This window comes from Engystomops pustulosus, chromosome 10 (genome assembly GCF_040894005.1).
Source record: "Engystomops pustulosus chromosome 10, aEngPut4.maternal, whole genome shotgun sequence".
Lineage (NCBI taxonomy): Eukaryota > Metazoa > Chordata > Amphibia > Anura > Leptodactylidae > Engystomops > Engystomops pustulosus.
In genome coordinates, this window is record NC_092420.1 from 16,807,205 (window position 1) to 16,826,557 (window position 19,353).

The window sequence follows — 19,353 nt, forward strand, 5'->3', positions numbered from 1 at the left end:
TTGTTGTTTGCAGCTTCTCTCTCCTCAAAATCTCCTGCCCGAAGTGAATCAGTGAGTGTCTCAGTTCCCTGTTAGGACTGCAGGGGGCGTCGCTACAGGGAAAAGACACAGAAATCTCACTTGCACATTCTCCCACAAAAATCCAAGATGGCCGACACGACCCTAAGTGTGAAGTTACAGGGTCATGTCGAGGGGCAGCAAACTGTGTACAGCAGGACTGATAGAGACAGGTTGGAGTTATATCTATGAAATGCTGCATTGTTGTTAATAACAGTAACTTACAGAATGTGTTTTTTTTGTTTTCCTGAGTACATATAGGAAACTTGTCTTCGTGGGAGGAATACTCCTTTAAGGGGGCAGGATATTTTTATTACGGGAAAGGGGGGGGGCTGAATATATATTTATTACTACAGTGTTTACATTAATGAAAAAAAATTGTGGGGAGGACCCCCACCAGTTTGCGCCCTCCCTTAATCCGGTCCTGGCTGCACAATCTGACATTGTCCAACTCATGCTGCCAGTGTTACGTGAAGGGACACACCTCTTTGTCTAGGTTTGAATAGTAATGCCCAGCTGTCAATTCACTTATTCAGCATAAATTACAAAGAAACCGAACAATATAGAATTTTTAGAACAGATGATCCAGAATCATTATATCATGGGGAAGCTCAAGTATCCGCTGACACAGACATGTCAGGACTGATGACAGGTCCTCTTTAAAATCCGCAGTCTGTGTCTATGACAAGACAGGGAGCTATTAATACCTCGGAATAAAGCAGCATTTTTATTCTGCTTAACAAATCTTTGTCATTATAAGTAGATAAACTAATTTTCTCCAAATTGCATGCGCTGTGAGAGTGTCATCAGCGGCGCGCCATTATAAATGGACATACATCACGGGAACATTACCTCGCTCTTCTAGTCAACGCTTTAATCTGCTGAGCTTGCAGAATGCGGAAGTGTGTAACTTTTCCTTCCCGCAGCAAGTTCATCTTTCTCCTCGGTGAACTATAATGTGCCAGTGCTTGTAAGAGATTCTTTCTGCCTGGTCTGTGGTAATTAAGGGCTCCATTTGCTCCAATTTTCTTGTTTTTTGGGGGTTTTTTTAAAGGGTTTTTGAAAACCGATTTAAAATTAAACCATTGTACTTGATTCATGGGGTTTTGCATAGCGGCAGACAACTTATTTTATAGAAAATATAGAAAGCAAAGTATTTTTTAGATCTCTTGGAAGAGTGAGCATGTCTTCCTCAATGGCTCTTTGTGGGTTCAAGTACTTATGTGCACTAACATTGACTGCATATTACTGCCTTAATAATAATACTCCCTAAATGTTCATTAAGTGATTCAGCTGTCCTGCTACTTACTTTAGTGCTGTCTGCAAACTGTCTGTGTATCTTTGTTTTACATGTCTGAATACTGATGAATAGGAGGAGCTGCAGTAGGGGAGTTATGACAAGCTCTCCTTGTGTCTGTCAGTGAGATGGACTGTGAGTAAAACAGGCACATTAGAATGTACTGAAGGAGTGAGGAACAGGATGTTTTGTTTAATATGCAGAGGACTGCATAGAGAGAACAGGGAAAAGACACTTAAAAGGAGCCACAATCCTGAATGTTAATGCCAGTATGATAACGCATCTCTCCAGGGCCAATACCTAACGATGTCTGTACTCTAGCATGGCTTTGGCTGCTGAAAGGTTCCCTTTTAAGGGGGAGCTAAAACAATATAATGTATACAGTTAGCTCCCTCTTGTGGTGGCTACAGTCACCCTAAATCTCACATCTAGAGAAATACTTTGCTGAACCATTTGTTTATTGGAGGGACTCCCATGTTTAATTGGGTCAGTTTGATGATGCAACAGTTTATTTCTTATTATAAGGGTGTGGTCTGTACTCATGGGTGGGTTTTTAAAGATCAATACATTTTTTGTTTTTAATGGTTCATAAACGGAGATTGCTACTCTATTAAGTCGCTCATGACCCTGAATGTTCATTAAGAGATTCAGCTGTCCTGATACTTACTTTAGTGGTGTGTGAAGACTTTCTGTGATTCTTTTTTTACATTCCCGAGCACTGATGAATAGGAGGAACTGTAGCAGCAGAGATGACTCGCCCGACTCCTTCTCCCTCCCCTCTTCCTTTGTCTGTCAGACAGACTGAGAGAGAGGCAGTGGGTGATGCCATTATGACAGAGCGGTAAGAGAGAGAAGGATGTGTATATATTCAAAGGGCAGCATGATAACAACAGGGAAAACTGAAGCTCTCAAATGATATAAAAAGCCCCCCTTGTAAAAAATCATATACTGTATTACCTTACCAGCGTATGGTATTATCAATTTTTTTCCCCCTAAATGTTTCCTTATTAACCTTGCGTAAATTATTTTAATGACTTTTTGTTTCAGTCAATAACCCCTCCCCATTATTATGTTTGTCTTTTCATCAGGAAGTCGTCTGAACAAGGACCTGCGACATTATCTTAACCAGAGGTTCCAAAAAGCGTCGCCGGATCATGAACTGCAACAAATAATCCGAGATAATCTTTATCGCCATGCAGTGCCTTGTAAGTGACATAAATTCTATATGTTTATTCAGGCTGTACTGTCATTGCTGGTGTTGGTGGATATGACATTAATAAGGCATAATCTGGTGTGCAGTCCTGACAGAGCACTGAATTTGTAAGAGCTGTACAGTTAACTATACATTCCTAGTGAATATCCGAGAGAGGTCGCGTTTGTATAGTAATTAGCTATTTTCCTATGTTAAGTAGAGCATTGCAATAATATGGACATTTTGGAAATACTGGTGCTCAGCTCTGGGCTGCTTCGCAATCTATCTTTGTATCTTTGGTAACCTGGACTGTTATCTCCGTCCCACTGAATAGAGCTGCAATACCAATGATAGCCACTATACAACGTTTAGCACTATTTTTAGTAGGGTTAAAGGAGTCACAGTGCTTGGCCGAACTCTGTATCCTCAAATATGGCACCCATACTGATCTGGATTAATTTGTCTATCTTTAGGGCATATGATCTATACAAAAAAAAATTTTTTTATAGTCCTTCACACTCATAATGCTACTGTCAGGACACTCCACACTTCATAAGTCATGGAGATCACATACGACGAAAAAGTATGGATCCAGCTCATGGAGAATTGTGAATTGGTATTTCTTTAGTTGCGCTCAGGTGACATCCAGATATACAGAGATAAGTCTACGAGTTACAATTGGTTCACCCACTCTTATTCATGACATAGAAAAATTTTTGGTTCCCAATACCCCTGTATTTGCAGCCTCCCTACATTATGGTCCCCACATACCCCTCACCTTTTTGTCGTCCATTTAAAATGCAGTTTTTTTTCTAGCCCCCAATTATAATGACCAGCTTTGTGTACCCCTCCCCTCTCTCAATGTAAGCCTACTTCCCTGTAGCACACCCCATCTATAATGGCCCCATATTTGTAGCCCTCATGTTTCCCCTTTCTGTTAGACCGCCCCATACCCCTTCTTATCTTTTTCGTTGTGAATATGAAACAATAATTGAATACTCCCCTTCCCACGTTCCCTCTACTGTAGCTCTCCTCTTCTGCCTTCCCCCTCCATCGTTGTGCGCTGCTGAGAAAAGGCAGCAGGTAAAGTGGCATCATCACGTTGCATCTGCCGGCCTCTGTCACACTCTACTGAGGTTCAGTGAGGATGTGGGGACCCTACACTTCCCTCTAAAGAGTTAAAACCTCTTACATACCTCCCACAGCCTTAAACAGACTCAAAAATCTCGCACTCAATCCAAGCGCGGGAAGTAAGTGCTCTACTTTCCATGGTAGTTATGAGGTATTATAGCACTGATATGGTTGAACCAAACTGTAACACTATGAAAAACCATGAAGAGCTCCTGGATCCCAAGGTAAAAATGGGCTACCTACCTATTATATGTTAGTTACTATTTTATGACAGATGGGCCTTAGGGCTGTTTTAGATGCCAGATCCGGCCACAACAGCTACAACTGCCCCTATACCCCAATGTCCCAGGTTGTACTTCTGGCAATTTGGTAAAGGTCCAAGCAATGATCTTTTCCAAGCACGTATTGTATCAAAGCAGCACTTGTGCATTTCAATACCATATTTCATGCACTTGTCCAATGAGAGTAGACTTATCCGATGTAAAAAATGATGGAAGTGTCAGACATTGTTCCGCAATAAACAAGAACAGAGGCTTGATTTACTGTCCTCTTTATTTAAGAGCTTTATAAGACTACAGAACTATGTCATTGATGTTCCATTAAAAATCTGTCTGCCAAATAGAGGCTCGTAGTAGATCCATCATGTGCTATGGCCGATGACCGCTCTACATATGCACACAAATAAGGCAACCCGACCACCTTCCTGTGGTCTTCACTCACCGAATAGTGGAAACCACTTTTGATGTTATTGTGCAGATTTATTAAGAACCTTTTCGAGGAAGAGACTCAATGGCAAGGAGTCGGAGTCTCACAGTTTGAGTCTATAGGGATAGGATCTGGAGACCATCTCAGTTTAATTTTTCAAGAGAATGGAGCTGGAAGAACTCTTAAATAGGAACTAAGATGCAGTGACCGGTTCTAGCCACTAAACAGAAAATGGAGCCATTCTACAGGTTTCAGTGACTGAAGGAGCTGATTTGTTGGGGTCCTAAGCATTGGTCTAATATTAATTACATATTCAAATATAATAATGTATACATTATATTGATTTAAATCTTAGAACCCCTTTTATTAGGCATAAACCGTGGTTGGGGGGAAAAAATGTTTAGTCTGCTACCAATTGTGAACTTACAATTTGAAAGATGAGAGAGGCCTCAACTATAAGATACAAAATGATAGTCTCCAGATCTCAACCCCATAGAAAACCTTTTGGAGGAAGTTAAGTCTGTGTTGCCTAGAAACAGCCCCAAAACATCACTGCTCTGGAAATCTGCAAGGAGGAATGGGCCAACATGGTATGGTGGTATGGTATGGAGGAATGGTACCTACCTTGTGAACTTGGCAACTGTGTTGCCAACTTTTGTTATTGACTAAATGCAGGTAGTCCCAGGGTTATGTACAAAATAGGTTCCATAGGTTTGTTCTTAAGTTGAATTTGTATGCAAGTCGAAACTGTATATTTTATAATTGTAGTTCTAGCCAATTTTTTTTTTTTTCTGTCCAAGTGACAATTAGAGTTTCTAAGAGTTAGAGTTTTTGCTGTAATTGGACCAAGGATTATCAATAAAGCTTCATTACAGACACCTTACAGCTGATCATTGCAGTCTGGGACTAAAGTAACATCCAGAGAGCTTCACCAGATATCACAGTGGCCAGAGGGGTCCGTCTTTAACTAGGGGTCGTCTGTAAGTCAGGAGCCCTTAAGTAGGGGACCGCCTGTACTTATTTTCCACCATAATTAGCAAATAAATTATTGCACAATTTGTGGCTGACTAAATATTTTTTTTCCCAACTGTATCTGCCGTTGCTGGTAGGTGCCGGTGCTTATCCCGACCCGTCTACGAGTATTTCCGCAATACCGAAATTCATTTTGAATGAGACCATTTTGAAAAGAGGCCAAAAGAAATCTCCCTCCTCTTCTTAAGCCTTATGTTTTATCTCCCACACAGAAGATCTTAATGTTTCAAGACAAGTACAGGGTGCTAGACCATATTATTAGGTTTTATCAAGCATAATGCAGCAGCTAATGCACACCAGTGACTTTTAGTGTGAGCCGGATGAAAGTGGCAGATTGGCCGGCGTTATTGGCTTACTAATTGCAAACATTAAAAATACATGCCGGACGGCTATAAAGCACCAATCGTATAAGGTGCACCGCTTGGAAAACGATAAAACAAATGAATCTTAAAGGAAAACGATATCTTATTTATAAGGAAGGCTTATTTTCCCTTTTATTAGGCAGTAAAGCATATGGGCAGAAATCTGTTGAATGTTTAACTAGCTCTGGATTTGTAAGATAAAATACTGATATACTAGTCTTTCCAATCTGCTTAAAGAGCACCCCTAGTAGTTTCAGTGATTAAAAAAAATAAATGTACACTCACCGGCCACTTTATTAGGTACACCATGCTAGTAACGGGTTGGACCCCCTTTTGCCTTCAGAACTGCCTCAATTCTTCGTGGCATAGATTCAACAAAGTGCTGGAAGCTCCTCAGAGATTTTGGTCCATATTGACATGATGGCATCACACAGTTGCCGCAGATTTGTCGGCTGCACATCCATGATGCGAATCTCCCGTTCCACCACATCCCAAAGATGCTCTATTGGATTGAGATCTGGTGACTGTGGAGGCCATTTGAGTACAGTGAACTCATTGTCATGTTCAAGAAACCAGTCTGAGATGATTCCAGCTTTATGACATGGCGCATTTTCCTGCTGAAAGTAGCCATCAGATGTTGGGTACATTGTGGTCATAAAGGGATGGACATGGTCAGCAACAATACTCAGGTAGGCTGTGGCGTTGCAACGATGCTCAATTGGTACCAAGGGGCCCAAAGAGTGCCAAGAAAATATTCCCCACACCATGACACCACCACCACCAGCCTGAACCGTTGATATAAGGCAGGATGGATCCATGCTTTCATGTTGTTGACTCCAAATTCTGACCCTACCATCCGAATGTCGCAGCAGAAATCGAGACTCATCAGACCAGGCAACGTTTTTCCAATCTTCTACTGTCCAATTTCGATGAGCTTGTGCAAATTGTAGCCTCAGTTTCCTGTTCTTAGCTGAAAGGAGTGGCACCGGTTTGGTCTTCTGCTGCTGTAGCCCATCTGCCTCAAAGTTGGACGTACTGTGCGTTCAGAGATGCTCTTCTGCCTACCTTGGTTGTAACGGGTGGCAATTTGAGTCACTGTTGCCTTTCTATCAGCTCAAACCAGTCTGCCCATTCTCCTCTGACCTCTGGCATCAACAAGGCATTTCCGCCCACAGAACTGCCGCTCACTGGATGTTTTTTCTTTTTCGGACCATTCTCTGGAAACCCTAGAGATGGTTGTGCGTGAAAATCCCAGTAGATCAGCAGTTTCTGAAATACTCAGACCAGCCCTTCTGGCACCAACAACCATGCCACGTTCAAAGGCACCAAATCGCCTTTCTTCCCCATACTGATGCTCGGTTTGAACTGCAGGAGATTGTCTTGACCATGTCTACATGCCTAAATGCACCGAGTTGCCGCCATGTGATTGGCTGATTAGAAATTAAGTGTTAACGAGCAGTTGGACAGGTGTCCCTAATAATGTGGCCGGTGAGTGTATATCCTTACTCTCCAGCGCTGCCCACATATACATATATACACACATATATTATGTCTCTGCTTTCTTACTATACGATTTGATTTCTCTACTCTTTCCTTCTTTCTTTCCTTCTTCAACTTCTTCAATTTTCTAACCTTTTCTCCCCTGTTGTCCTTAACTGTAAATTTTATTTTCATTTTCTCTCTTACAGTGGGTATGAGAAGTATTCAGACCCCTTTAAATTTTTCACTTTGTTTCATTGCAGCCAATTGGTAAGATCAAAAAAGTTCTTTTTTTGCTCATAAATGCACACTCTGCACCTCATCTTGACCAAAAACAAACAAAATGTAGATAAGTTTGCTAATTTATTAAACAAGAAATAATGAAATATTACATGGTTATAAGTGTTCGGACCCCTTGATGTGACACTTTTTTAAATTTAACTTCTGATCCTCCTTGAGATGGTTCTACTCCTTCACTGGAGTCCAGCTGTGTTTCAGTAAATTGATTGGACTTGATAAGGAAAGGTACACCCTGTCTATATAAGACCTCACGGCGCATGTCAGAGCAAATGAGAATCACAAGGTCTAAGGAACTGCCTAAGGAGTTCAGACAAAATTGTGGCAACGCACAGATCTGGGCCAAGTTACAAATGTATTTCTGCAGCACTCAGGGTTCCTAAGTGCACAGTAGCCTTAAATGGAAGAGGTTTGGGACATCCACAACTCTTCTTCAACCTGGCCGTTCAACCAAACTAAGGAATTGTTGGAGAAGAGCCTTGATGAAATAGGTAAAGAAGAACTCCAAGATCACTGTGGCTGATCTCCACTGTGGTCAGATGAGATGAATATTTTAACTTTTTGGTGTTATTTCTAAGCGGTGGAGAAAACCAGGCGCTGCTCATCACCTGCCAAATACAATCCCAACAGTGCAGGGACACCAGTTGAAGGAAAGATGAATGCGGCCAAGTACAGAGATATTCTGGATGAAAACCTCTTCCGAATGCTCTGGGCTGAAGTGTCACCTTCCAACAAGACAATGACCCTAAGAACACAGCTAAAATAACAAAGCAGAGGCTTCAAAACAACTCTGTGACCATTCCTGACTGCCACAGCCAGAGCCTGGACTTAAACCCAATTGATCATCTCTGGAGTGACTTAAAAATGTCATCTGGCAATGTTCACCATCCAATCTGAGGGAACTGGAGAGTAATCTGCAAGGAAGAGTCAGAGGATCCCCAAATCCAGGGGTGAGGAACTTGTAGCATCTTCCTAAGAAGACTCCTGGCTACACCAGCTCCAAAGCTGCTTCTACTCAATACTGAGCAAAGGGGCCGAATACTTATCACCAGGGGCCGAATACTTCTCACCATGAGATATTTCAGTCTATCTTGTTAAATAAATTTGCAAAAAATATCTAAACTTCTGTATTTTTTCTGTCAAGATGGGGGCAGAGTGTACATTAATGAGCAAAAAAAGAACTTTTTTGATCTGACCAATTGGATGCACTAAAAACCAGAATGAAAAACTTTAAGGGGTCTGAATTACTTTCTGTACCCAGTGTATCTTTTTTTCATTTTACCATCATTTCTGTTAGTTTTTTCCCATCATTCCTTCCTTTCCCAATCTCCCTTCCCTTTCCCAGCATAATACAACCTTATTAAAGACAAATTCTATTTCATAAAATCTTAAAAAAATTTTTTTTTGTTAAATTAGCTCAGTTTAATTACCAGAGGCTTTTCTCTTAAGTTTTTAATAATTCATATCTGAACATGAAATTGTTATGTTATTGTAATAATATTGGCTCCGTCTCTTGGATCCGAGGAGCTGGAGTTTCCATTACCGTTTTCCATCCTTTTGTGCTATAGGTTGTTTTATGGAGAACACGTGGAATAGATACTAATTTGTTTATTGCTCCTGGGGAGGTGACCCCCTGTCATTGCCTTGACTTCAAATTTAGCCTTTCATCAAATTTTCCTCCCATGGGGAAAGAATTGACCTTGGTGTATGTAATTCCCAATAAAAGCTGATAAATAAGGGATAGACTCCTTCCTTGCATCGGGGTTCTATGCTTATTTGATTTACTTTCTATATTAAGCATAGTAACAAGTATATCCCACAGAATGAATTTAATTAAATGTCCCCTTCTTGATTTAATTTGGGTGATCTATGACCGGCTTCTATGAGATTCAATAGAACTCTATGGTCCGTTAGTAACACATTTATAGTGATGTAAATAAGAGGAGACTCCATTGGCTTTTTATTGTCACGTAATACCGACATTCGGTTTGACATATCGATGAAGATGGCCGCCCTGTGACCTAAAACGGCGGCAATTAGAGGTGCAAAATACACATTAAAAGTTTTAATCACACACTAATGGGTATTTAGCTGGGCCCTTCAATTAATACCATAGCAATTAAAATTGCATAGAAAATGTTTAACTAAAAGTCATGTAATAGTGTCATCAACCACAGCAAACACAAACATTTACCCATGAAATCTTTGTATGCATAAGAGCAACAAGTAGGAACATCCTACGACATCCTAGAGAGTTAGAACAACTCATTGTAAGCGGTTTAATGAATCAGTATTCTGTTTTTCATACTAAATAGACATCTAGAGTCCCTTAAAGGGGTTGTCTGGGATTTGGACAATGATGAGGTCAAATTGATTTAAATGGAACCTGTCACCACATTTTGTTTTTAAATACAGCTAGTGGCAGGTTCCCCTTCTTTTAGCTAAAAATTGTTTCCCTCAGATCCCCATATGTTCAACTTTATCATTTTACCTGATATCATGTGATATCTATAGCAAGTCAAGGTGGGTGTGGCCTCCTTGGGTGGAATCCAGCAGTTCTGCCCCATACTTTCTCTATATTCACCAATAATGTCATATGACCAGAGTGGCATCATCACAGGCCCTTGAGCCTCCTTACGTTACCAAACTGTACTCCGTGCACATATCTGAGCACATGAAATACCAGCAGCCAGCATGGAGAGGATTAGAAGTGCATGCAGACATCCTTTGATTTTATGTGGTCAGATATGTGCATGGTGTACAGTTTAGTACTGTTAGGAGGACATAGAATGATGTCATTCTACTCAAATGACATTAGGCCACACCCGGCTCGCTCTAGTTTATAACTCTGATGTTATGGAGATGTAAATGAAACAATTTTTAGCTTAAAGAAGGAGATCAGTTAGTTAATAGGACTCTGTGAACATGCCACTAGCTGTATTTATGAAAAACTTTGTGACCGGTTCTCTTAAAGTCTTATATAATTGTGAAGGTGGAACACTTCCTCTAAAGAGTCCAGTTTTACACCTTGACCACCTGATTGATATGGACTCTGACTCCTGGAACCCCAGGAATTAAGTATAAATATAATATTATAGAGCAGCTATTGGTTGACCATGCTCTTTGTGGTGGGGTTACTGGCTCTCCTAGTGGAGATATAAAGACTTAAACAAGTCTTGTAGGCCATGCTTCCTAAGTAAACGTATGCAAATTAGCTTTCTTCTAGCTGGCAAAAAGTAGTTTTAGGTTGACCAAGATATATCAAGACCCACTTGAAGCTGTAGGAGCTCTTCATCTTGGTCTAAGAGCAAGATGCCATCTTAAGCATGATTTGACCATGTCCACCATAGGGTAACATCTCCTAGTTAGTGGTTGTCTGCTATGGCTAATAGAGGGGAGTTCTAATTGAAGGACCCTTGACTTTCCCTTTCTGAGGATAAAATCCCTATAGGGGTTCTATTGGTGGTAAAATTTGTTCTCACTCAACGCTACAGGATAAGATGTTTCATGATACATATTTATTAGTATTTTTTGATTGAAGCAAGAAATTCTCTTGGTTATATTATCTGATTACGGTATATTATCTGAGAAAAATGCTTGAATGTTGCAGCTGTAATCTTGTATATGAAGCATTAGTCTGAATTGAGTAATCCAGTTCCAGCAGAAAAAAATTCTGCGTATGATCTGCTTCTACTCTTGACATTTGAAAGCTGAGCAATAATAATCAATTGTCTGGTAGGTCAAAGCTTCACATTTGGAGACAGGTCCCTAAGCTGGGTCTCATGAGAGACTTGGGAATGATGGATATTGAGCAGAATGCATAAGGAGTTCTGGATGGATGAGGGTGTGTAAACATCTAAAAATGTCAACAAAATAAGTAATGCAGTGTATTCCGGAAAAATGGTCAATGGGATGTATGAGGTTTGTTGACTGGAGACTCCCAGTAGACAAGTCTTTTTTCTAGTGGATTTACCATGAGTTAAAAACCTCCAGGGTACTCTAAAAAAAGGGAAATTATTTCTCGGGGTTTGTGAAATGGATGATGATAGAATTTGGATTATCATTCCTGAATATCATTGTTGGACCAATGATGGCAGAAGAATCTGATGTGTGCATACTTGAGCATACCAGGCCACTAAAAACAAAGAGCAAGACTCATTGAAGTCATAATGACCTTAGATATTACCAAGAAGTGGAGGCTATGCTTGGCACTAGTATGGGCTTCACACAGAGCACAATGTCAATGGTATAGGGGTACTGTAATGGACACAAGAGTTTTAGGCAGGGTTATAGGCCTGTAGATCAGATGCTTAGCAATAGCTACCGTATACCCTACTGAACTGTACAATGTGAGTGTTTCAGAGACCACCAATAACCAATTAAAGACCAATCCTAAAGCTAGGCCATTAGTTCTCAATGCAGGGCAACACCTTCAATTCTGTCCGTGCCTTGACTTAAAGGAGGCCTGTCAGGGCAATTTTGGATGCCAAATCACCCGCCCAGTCCTTGTGGACTGGCAGTTTAGTGTCCCAAATCACCCTTTATCTAGTCCCTTTGTGCCCAAAAAATAAATCTTACCTACAGATGGGTCCAATGAGGCGCATCAAACCCACCTCTGGTGCTCACACGCCTGCGCATAATAGTGTGCACAGTGGGACTACCTAAAGGGTGATTTATGGCTTATATAAGGACCTATGGATGTCTTTGTGTTCCAAATCGCATGTGCTCTTTAAGTACTATGAACCCCTTTTTATAGTCCAACCTCATTGAGTTGACCAAACAACTGAAATGTGACCATCCAGTCTTCTCCACAAAAATGGGCAGTATGCAAAATATATATTGGAACTTATCATCAGTTTTCAATATAACTAGTCCTTTAGTTTCCAGAAGATCCCACAGACCCTTCAGATATACAAAAAGCACCTTCTTTTTCCCACCAATTTTTGGGTCATAAATCAGCTTTGATGACATTAAAAATCCAAGTCATGTAAGCACCAGCACATGGACCTATTGAAGAATTATCTAAAAATCTCTTTAGAAATGTGTAATGTTTGTCTTCCCGCACGGGCGATCTGTTAGTGTGACAGTCCTGCATAATTGGAGTAATACTGCTGACATTTAAATTAGAATGACCTTCTGACTTTTTACAGTGGTCGTCTTCGCTCCAGGGACCCACAAGTCAGAACATTCAGGGTGAGGATTTGCATTAGGTAGAGGGAAAGATAATTGGTATCTGGCACCAGCAACCCTGTCATAAATTATAGAGGACACATCAGATGTCAGGTAATCCCGGTACTCGTGCTGCCTTCATCCCTTATCCAGAACATTACAAGCGCCCCTCTCCTACAATTGAAATTTTTTTTACTTCATAGAAAATGATTATGAATTCATTGTTATTATTACTATTGATACATCTTTGTATTATCTATAATTCTGAATATTTGAAAAATGTATTTGTCGGCTCGGGGTCTTTTTAGATGGGTAGTCAAAAGGGGTGGGAATTATGCTCAAAAGTCGACAGAGTTTTACCCTAAATGTCCAAATGTGTGGGACGTACAGTATATTGCCAAAAGTCTATGGACAGCCTTGGTCGTAACTGATCCCCAATGCCTGCGTGGCTTTGTGTGGCCAAACCTGCATGTGTTCTCAATGAGAAAGGACCACAAATGTTGCACTGTCTCATCAATCTTGAGTCCTCAAGGATCAGGAGTTAAAATTCCTGAATCCCAAACCAAATTCCTGAATGCCCAATCCTGACCCCAAACCTCAATGGTTTTACAACCTTTCCTCCCCCTTACAAATAGGATTGTAACCCGTTCCGACCAAAATTTGGATTTGTCCAATTGTTCCTCATGTGTATATACATCGGAAGTGTTTTCCTCTATTAGAACACCTTGTTTGTAAAAGACCCCAACCTTTGAATGGCTTCGCTTGGCCAAGCATTGATGTGGCGAGTAAGCCATTGTCAGATACAATTAAGATCATCGTATCCCTCGTTGGACCACACAGATCAGACATTGAAATTTTAAGATGCCCAGTCTTTTCCTACCAATATCATTGGTTGGGGAGGATTTGGCTTATCACTCCATACAAATAATATAGGTTGCCAAAATGGGATTCCACCAACTTTAGTCTACCTAAAGAGATGTCCACTATGGAACCTCCTTGTCCATAATAGTTCCCAAAGCTTGGATTTGCCCAATGCACATGTGTTTCCAATGGGAATGTGGACAGCTCTGTCATTGGTACATTTATCTTGAGCCCTCAAGGATTTGGGTATAGATTTATCATGCCAATCCTTCAGTCCCTGAATATCAGTAATTGGGTTTGGAGTTTGTCACACCTACGTTGATCAGTCCTACCAAACTTGGGTTAGTGTGACTTTTCTTCTCATGTTCCCTTTATTGGATCAACTTGACTATATTAAATGCCAACGATTCCAACCATTACAATATTAATATGACTGCGTCTCATCAGTCTATAGGCAATTGCCATTATAAGGTAAACTGGAAGTTAATATAGCCTTGTCTGTGAAGGGAATGGATGTAAGCTTCTTACAAACCTTCTCCTGTATCCTCAGCTCTTACCTTTAGAAGGCAATTAATATTCTTGGCAGCCACGGATACATCCCCATTATTTACACAGCACCTCTGGCAGATATATTGTTGTGGTGGAAATTAAATATTAATATCTCCAAACAAGAATGTATCAGTCTTAAGCTGAGAAGTAAGTATCGTGGAGTACACTCCCGCCTGGTTAATCCGCAGCATAATGAAAAAAGGCCACTTAATGAGCCCTCTGGGCTCTGGTGTTTTTTTGAGATCACACATCCAGAAAAAAGAAATAAAAATATCTGCACTCGCGTAAAGATACGATGCGGTAACCGAATTACCATAAGCAACTTCAAAGCTTAATAGGATGTAGTCGAAAACGTTATTTATTGCGGGTGATTGACGCCCCTTTTTCTATAGATTAGTAATGAGGATGCAGCGGGGGGGGGTTCTTTTCTTTTTGATCTTTTAATGTGCAGTGTCTGGACACTTAAAGGAGTCCCCCAGGACTACATAAATATAGATACACCAGGCACTTGATGTGTTCTACTTTCCTAATATAGAATCTGATACAATTCCATGTCTGTTGATCTCTGGAAGAGACACGGAGTGGAAGAGTAAATGTCCCCGGCCTTCACCATTGGGTATCTTTGTCATCTTTTTCTTGCCGACACGTAAAGGGTTTTTCTGAAATCTTGGGCATGTTTATAAAAAAATTAAAAATAGAACACTTGCCCCGATTTTAGATCGCTGTTGCTTCTGGCTGGGCCGGAAGTGTCAGTGGTTACAAGACCTGCTGCGGGCAATCACCAAGTGGTGCAGGGGATTCAATGACCCCCAACATTGGCAGGTGCAGTAACCAAGGAATTACAATTTATAGAATTTTTTTTTTTTTTTACCCTAGGGTTTTACAAAATTCTTGGACAATCCATTTATTTGTGTTTGTGTGGGTTTCCTCCGGGTCCTCCGGTTTCCTCCCACACTCCAAAACATACTGGTAGGTTGATTAGATTGTGAACCCCATTGGGGACAGGGACCAATTTGGCAAACTCTGTGCAGCGCTGCGTAATCTGTAGGCGCTGTATAAATATATAATAATAATAATAATTATTATTATTATTATTTATCTATGTAGTGTAGAGATAAGCAACTTCAGATTTTCTGGCATATGGGTTTTTCCAGATTTTTCTTTTGATTTCCAATTGTTCTGGATATTTGTATACATCATCCTCTGGTCCGATCACTTTTCTTCTTTAAAGGAAATCTACCATTTGATTTCATGCATTATGAACCAAACATACCTTGAGAATGCTGTAGCTACACTGATGCCAAAACATATCTTGTTTAATCCCTGAACCAAGTGATTTTGCTGAAAAAAACAATGATAAAATTATGATAATGAGGCTCTGTCGCTCCTGTGGCTGCCCCCCACTTCTCCTCTTACCCTAATCATGCACTGCCCCAGCCATGTCCTGCCCAGTATAAGCCGAGAATAAGTACTCAATGTGTTGTCCTCGACAGGCAAAAGGTATCAATCGCTGCACCATCCCCCAGCTGCTGTGTATTTGTCATCCAGCTCAGGTTGATTAGTCTTGTCTGGACAGTTTCAGGAAGCTGCATGTAATGTATTAATGTAGGCAGAAAACCTACAACCCAACTTTCCCAAGGTCCTGAATTTCCTTTAAAAAAAAAATCTACCATTTGATTTCATGCATTATGAACCAAACCTAACTTGAGAATGCTGTAGCTACACTAAGCTGAGTGGTTTTGCTGAAAAAAACAATTATAAAATGATGATAATGAGGCTTTGTCACTCCTGTGCTGGGGCTCCGTGCTTCTCCTCTCACATAAAGTATGCATTGCTTGAGAGAATGATGTATTCACTGTTTTGTGCCTGACAGGCAGAAGTAATCAATCGCTGCACCGCCCCCCAGCTGCTGTGTATGAGTCATCCAGCTCAGGTTGATTAGTCATGTCTGGACAGTTCAGGAAGCTCCATGTGACATGCAGGTTGAAGGCAATCCTGCTTTCCCAAGATCCTGAATGTTATAATTAGTTTTTTCAGCAAAACCACTCAACTCAGGGATTAAACAAGATATGTTTCTGCAGTGTAGCTACAGCATTCTCAAGGTATGTTTAGTTCATAATGTATGAAATAAAATGGTAGATTTCCTATAAAGTTAGTTTTAGGGTTGACGCTATCCCTAATGCTAACCCTAACCCTGGCCATGGTATGCAGAATGACATCTTTAAACAGTCAAAGAAAATTTGTCTACCAGACTAAAAAGGAGCTTATTAAAAATGACCCCCCCCCTATGGGCTTTCACAGTTGAGTTTTTAAAATAAAGTGCCAAATTCTCATATATATATATATACATACACTCACCGGCCACTTTATTAGGTACACCTGTCCAACTGCTCTTTAACACTTAATTTATAATCAGCCAATCACATGGCGGCAACTCAGTGCATTTAGGCATGTAGACATGGTCAAGACAATCTCCTGCAGTTCAAACCGAGCATCAGTATGGGGAAGAAAGGTGATTTGAGGCCTTTGAATGTGGCATGGTTGTTGGTGCCAGAAGGGCTGGTCTGAGTATTTCAGAAACTGCTGATCTACTGGGATTTTCACGCACAACCATCTCGAGGGTTTACAGAGAATGGTCCGAAAAAGAAAAAACATCCAGTGAGCGGCAGTTCTGTGGGCGGAAATGCCTTGTTGATGCCAGAGGTCAGAGGAGAATGGGCAGACTGGTTCGAGCTGATAGAAAGGCAACAGTGACTCAAATCGCCACCCGTTACAACCAAGGTAGGCAGAAGAGCATCTCTGAACGCACAGTACGTCGAACTTTGAGGCAGATGGGCTACAGCAGCAGAAGACCACACCGGGTGCCACTCCTTTCAGCTAAGAACAGGAAACTGAGGCTACAATTTGCACAAGCTCATCGAAATTGGACAGTAGAAGATTGGAAAAACGTTGCCTGGTCTGATGAGTCTCGATTTCTGCTGCGACATTCGGATGGTAGGGTCAGAATTTGGAGTCAACAACATGAAAGCATGGATCCATCCTGCCTTGTATCAACGGTTCAGGCTGGTGGTGGTGGTGCATGGTGTGGGGAATATTTTCTTGGCACTCTTTGGGCCCCTTGGTACCAATTGAGCATCGTTGCAACGCCACAGCCTACCTGAGTATTGTTGCTGACCATGTCCATCCCTTTATGAGCACAATGTACCCTGTAACATCTGATGGCTACTTTCAGCAGGATAATGCGCCATGTCATAAAGCTGGAATCATCTCAGACTGGTTTCTTGAACATGACAATGAGGTCACTGGACTCAAATGGCCTCCACAGTCACCAGATCTCAATCCAATAGAGCATCTTTGGGATGTGGTGGAACGGGAGATTCGCATCATGGATGTGCAGCCGACAAATCTGCGGCAACTGTGTGATGCCATCATGTCAATATGGAGCAAAATCTCTGAGGAGCTTCCAGCACATTGTTGAATCTATGCCACGAGGAATTGAGGCAGTTCTGAAGGCAAAAGGGGGTCCATCCCTTTGCTAGCATTAGGTGTACCTAATAAAGTGGCCGGTGAGTGTGTGTATATATATATACATATATATATATAAGGTTTGATTAAGACATGCTGTAAAGTGAAAGCATTGCTATTGGCTGCTCTATTGAACACCTTATGGTGGAAGCATTGAACTACACCTGAAGTAACGACCTACAGTACCAGTATTTTTGTGTAATATATATATTTATATTGTATCTGAGCCCTTACACATTGGGCTAAGATTGGTTAAACCTATGGAAAAAGATAGCAATAGAGGAACTTGCTCTCATATAATAGCTAATCAGTAACTCTATAGAGACACCATCGATACACACACAACACACCCATCTCTTATGACCCTTGAGCCCAATCTCTGTAGTGAAACTCATTTTCATATCAGAATTTATGGAAGCTGATATGCCAGCTGGCTATCAGTAGAAGGCCGCTCCCTTCATACACAGTATGAAGTAAAAGTAAGTAGTTGCAATTTTATGTATTATGTCTGTACATCTTTCAAAATAACAGTTTTGGCAAAAAACAGCACCACTGTCATCCAATGGTTGCATTTGGTATTGCAGCTGTGACTATTTTGTGTAGTTAAAGCATCCCCAGGCACAGTATGATGGCCCAATCAGATGGCTTTGTTTGGCCGAGAAACACAGGCACGTTTTGAAACGCAAACTCTGCTAGTCAGAGCTATATGGACCATAGATACAATAGACAAGAAGTTGTGGGCATGCTCTGACTTGTAGAGGGATCATTCTAAAGGTGAGGGATGATATTGCCTATTGTAAATGGTTTGATCCTGTGTTATCTATCTACAGGTGCGACCTATCATTGGTCATTGCACAATATTACCTGTTGTAAATGGTGGGATCTTGTGTTACCTATGTGCAGGTGCTGCCTATCATTGGTCATTGCAAATTGTTATTTATTGTATATGGTGTGATCCTGTGTTATCTATGTATAATTGCTACCTATCTATAGTCATTGCACGATATCATCTATTGTAAATGATGTGGTCCTGTGTTAGCTATGTATAGGTGAAACTTATCATTGGTCAAAGTGTTACATAATCTGTTCTGTTGGGAATTGCATAATATCACCTTTTGCGAATGGTTTGATCCGGTGTTCTCTATCTATAGGTGCAACCTATCATTGGTCATTGCTCAATATTACCTGTTGTAAATATTGGGATCTTATGTTACCTATGTGTAGGTGCTGCCTATCATTGGTCATTGCGCAATGTTACCTATTGTATATGGCATGATCCTGTGTTATCTATGTATAACTGCTGCCTATCTTTGGTCATTGCACAATATTATCTATTGTAAATGGTCCTGTGTTTTCTATGTATAGGTAAAACGTATCATTGGTCACACCATTATATAATCTGTTCTGTCGTTCATTGCATACTATCACCTTTTGTAAATGGTTTCAACCTGTGTTATCTAAGATAGGTGTAACTTATCATTGGTCATTGTACAATATTTCCTATGGTATATGGTGTGATTTTGTGAGATCTATGTATAAATGAAACTTATCATTGGTCAATGCATTATATAATCTGTTGTGCATCGTGTGATCCAATGCGAAACGGCCCGTCGGCATAGCGGCACTGCGTGTCTCCCTGTATTTTACCTTGAATTAATAAAGAAGACTTTCCCACCATTGGTGAGTGCCATCCCTTC

The 19,353-nt window shown here is 40.7% G+C and overlaps 1 protein-coding gene across 9 annotated transcripts in view; it reads left to right on the top strand.

Annotated features, from left to right (window-relative positions):
• Positions 1-19,353, top strand: part of MAGI1 (membrane associated guanylate kinase, WW and PDZ domain containing 1) — a 351,260-nt gene that overhangs the window by 156,683 nt on the left and 175,224 nt on the right. For all 9 annotated transcript variants that reach the window (XM_072127798.1, XM_072127802.1, XM_072127795.1 and 6 more), the window contains one exon: positions 2,443-2,559. In XM_072127798.1, the coding sequence (XP_071983899.1) occupies positions 2,443-2,559 (117 nt within the window). The remainder of the gene's footprint in view (positions 1-2,442; positions 2,560-19,353) is intronic.